The sequence below is a fragment of the Mus pahari genome, unplaced genomic scaffold (assembly GCF_900095145.1).
Source record: "Mus pahari unplaced genomic scaffold, PAHARI_EIJ_v1.1 scaffold_8881_U1_1, whole genome shotgun sequence".
Classification (NCBI taxonomy): Eukaryota; Metazoa; Chordata; class Mammalia; order Rodentia; family Muridae; genus Mus; species Mus pahari.
This window is the reverse complement of record NW_018393493.1, coordinates 23149-25808: the sequence shown is the minus strand read 5'-3', so window position 1 is coordinate 25808 and position 2660 is coordinate 23149. Positions and strand designations below refer to the sequence as shown.

The 2660-nt window shown below is 36.9% G+C and overlaps 1 protein-coding gene across 1 annotated transcript; it reads right to left on the bottom strand.

Annotated features, from left to right (window-relative positions):
- Positions 1-1667: 1667 nt before the first annotated feature.
- On the bottom strand, positions 1668-2660 carry LOC110315562 (olfactory receptor 498). Its single transcript, XM_021189589.1, has one exon. The coding sequence runs from the start codon at positions 2658-2660 to the stop codon at positions 1668-1670; it is 993 nt and encodes a 330-aa protein (XP_021045248.1).

The following is a 2660-nucleotide window of genomic DNA, read 5'->3' as shown; positions in this document are numbered from 1 at the left end:
TGAAATGGCTGAGTTTGAATTACAATAATAATGAATAATAATAACTTAATGACTAGTCAGGAATATTAATGTTAGTATCAATGAAGATTTCAAGCACATTCTTCATATGTTTGCAGACATCTTTTGAAGAAGACAGGGAAAAGACATCCAAACCACCATCGTTTTTCTTCATGACAGGAAACTTTTTCTGGAATCTTCTGTCAGAGCTTTGGAATCATTTTACGTGTAGATACAAGATAACTATTGAGCCATTCATTCCCTCTCGATGCCTTATTGAATATTTATTGTATTGTAAAGCCAAGTAGATACTAAAGATTTGTTACTGAATGATACAAATATTATAGAATTCATACTTCAGTGGAGGTTACAGTAGAGATGTATCAACCTTTTAAAATACAGAAGGTAGTAGGGAAGAACAAATGGAGCTGATCTAAGTTGGAAAGGTAACTGTGGCAGGAATGGGTTGTATTAGCTTGTGTAGGCTAGCAATAAAATCCCCATAGAGCAAGTGGTATTAGAGCAAGCAACTATGACAGGCACCTGGACTCTATTCTAAAGTGAATGAAAATATTTAGGAATAAAAATAGGTATACACTACTATAGGGATATTTTAAAATACATGTTTACAGACATTTATCATGTGAGCACTTCATGTACAATAAACACCAGCTTGGAAAGTCATATTTACTGGTGCTATAATGTAGCTTAGCTATAGTATAGATTATTCCAAAATATCATGGGAATAAACAAGAACTTTTTTATTTGACCTAAGTCTAACTCCACCATATGAAAAAAAATCACACCTAACACATCTATGAAGGCCAAAACCTGTGCTAGACAGGTCATAGGCCCTAAGGAAGGACCCACCATCATTATCCCTCTCAATGGACATAGTATTAAACCAATTCTCAGTGACTTATCATTAGATACATACTTTTTTACTCTCCCAATCTTTATCATAATGGTTTCTTTTAGTAGTAAATAGTGATTAACAAAAAGCAAAGCAAAACAAAACAAACACATAAACAAACAAACACTTATCAATATGCAGAGAATTGGACACTGAAAGGCTCTACAATTTGTGGAAATTCTATACCACACCTCCTTTTCTCCAAGCTCGGGAATCATTGTGAGGGTAGAAGAAAAAGTGTAAGAGCTAGAGCTGGTAGATAAATACAAACAGTGTTTTCAAGGCACAACAGAGTGGTTGCAGATATGACCTCATGTGAACAGTTTTGGCATCCATATGCTCACATTAGACAAAAATCATAGCACATAGGGGGAACATGGGAATGAAGTCTGCAAGTAGCTGAGGAGTTATTGGAAACTTATAACTTCCAGAAGGAAAGTAAATTATCTATAAGGACATGCACTGGTAGGCTAACTGTGCTTCAGTAAAGCCTAAATACCTAAATATGTACAGGTACCACAAGATAAATTTGATGGAAAAAAATAATAATTGAATGTGTAGAGGCGGAAGCTACACTGAGAAGAGTTCAAGAGGGGCTGAACATGATCAAAATACATTGCATAATATTCTCAAAGACATATTAAAAACTACAAAATATAAAATGCAATAAAGCATAATATCTATGTGTATTGGGAGAAAAAGGAGAATCAGGCAAAGGGAAAAACAAGAAGGTGAATAACTAAACCTCAGATGATGGTCATACTGGGTAATTGTCATTAGAGTGAGTTTTACAAAACAGCTTACCATAAGAAAATGCTTTCTTACCAAGGTGTCTCTTCAGAGCACCTTTAATCTCATTATTCCTGAGGCTGTAGATGATGGGGTTCAACATAGGGATAACAACTGTGTAGAATATAGACAACACCTTGTTCTGGTCAGTAGAGTAGCTGGACTTGGGCATCACATAAATGAATATAGCAGTTCCATAGAGCAGAGTGACTGCAGTGAGGTGGGAAGTGCAGGTGGAGAAGGCCTTGTATTGACTTTCAGTGGAGCGCATCTTCATAATAGTGATGAAAATGGAAGAATAGGAGATGGCTATAACAAACACTGTTGTTATTGTAATAAAGCCAGCAGAAATTGAGGTAATAACAACAGCAACAGTGATATCAGAACAGGAGAGTTCCACCAAAGGAGCAAAATCACAGTAAAAGTGATTGATTCTATTTGGTCCACAGAAGAATAAGAAAAAGAAGGAAAGAGTGAAAAAGGAAGCATTGAGAAAACCCTGTATATAAGATCCTACAACCAACTGGATACAAGCTTCTGTGGACATTTTTGTGGAATATAGCAGTGGGTTGCAGATTGCTACAAAGCGATCATAAGCCATGGCAGCCAGAAGGAAGCACTCAACTGTCCCAAAGAAAGCAGCTGAGGTAAACTGTATAGAACATCCAAGGTAGGAAATGGTATTTTGTTTTACTAGGAAGTTAGCAAGCATATTGGGTGTGACAGAAGATGAAATGCCTATGTCAACAGAAGCCAAGTGGCTGAGAAAAAAATACATTGGGTGATGGAGCTGGGAAGAGACTCTGATGAGAAGGATGGTGCTGAGGTTCCCGGACACAGTCACCAGGTAGAAGCACAGGATGATGGTGAAGAGGATGACTCTAAGAACTGGATCATCAGTTAATCCCAATAAAATGAACTCTGTCACTTCAGTATGGTTCCCATCCTCTAAGAAAGCCAT

Bases quoted from the DNA above. Each gene is read 5' to 3' on its own strand.
- LOC110315562 (XM_021189589.1), bottom strand. From the start codon at position 2,660: ATGGCTTTCTTAGAGGATGGGAACCATACTGAAGTGACAGAGTTCATT.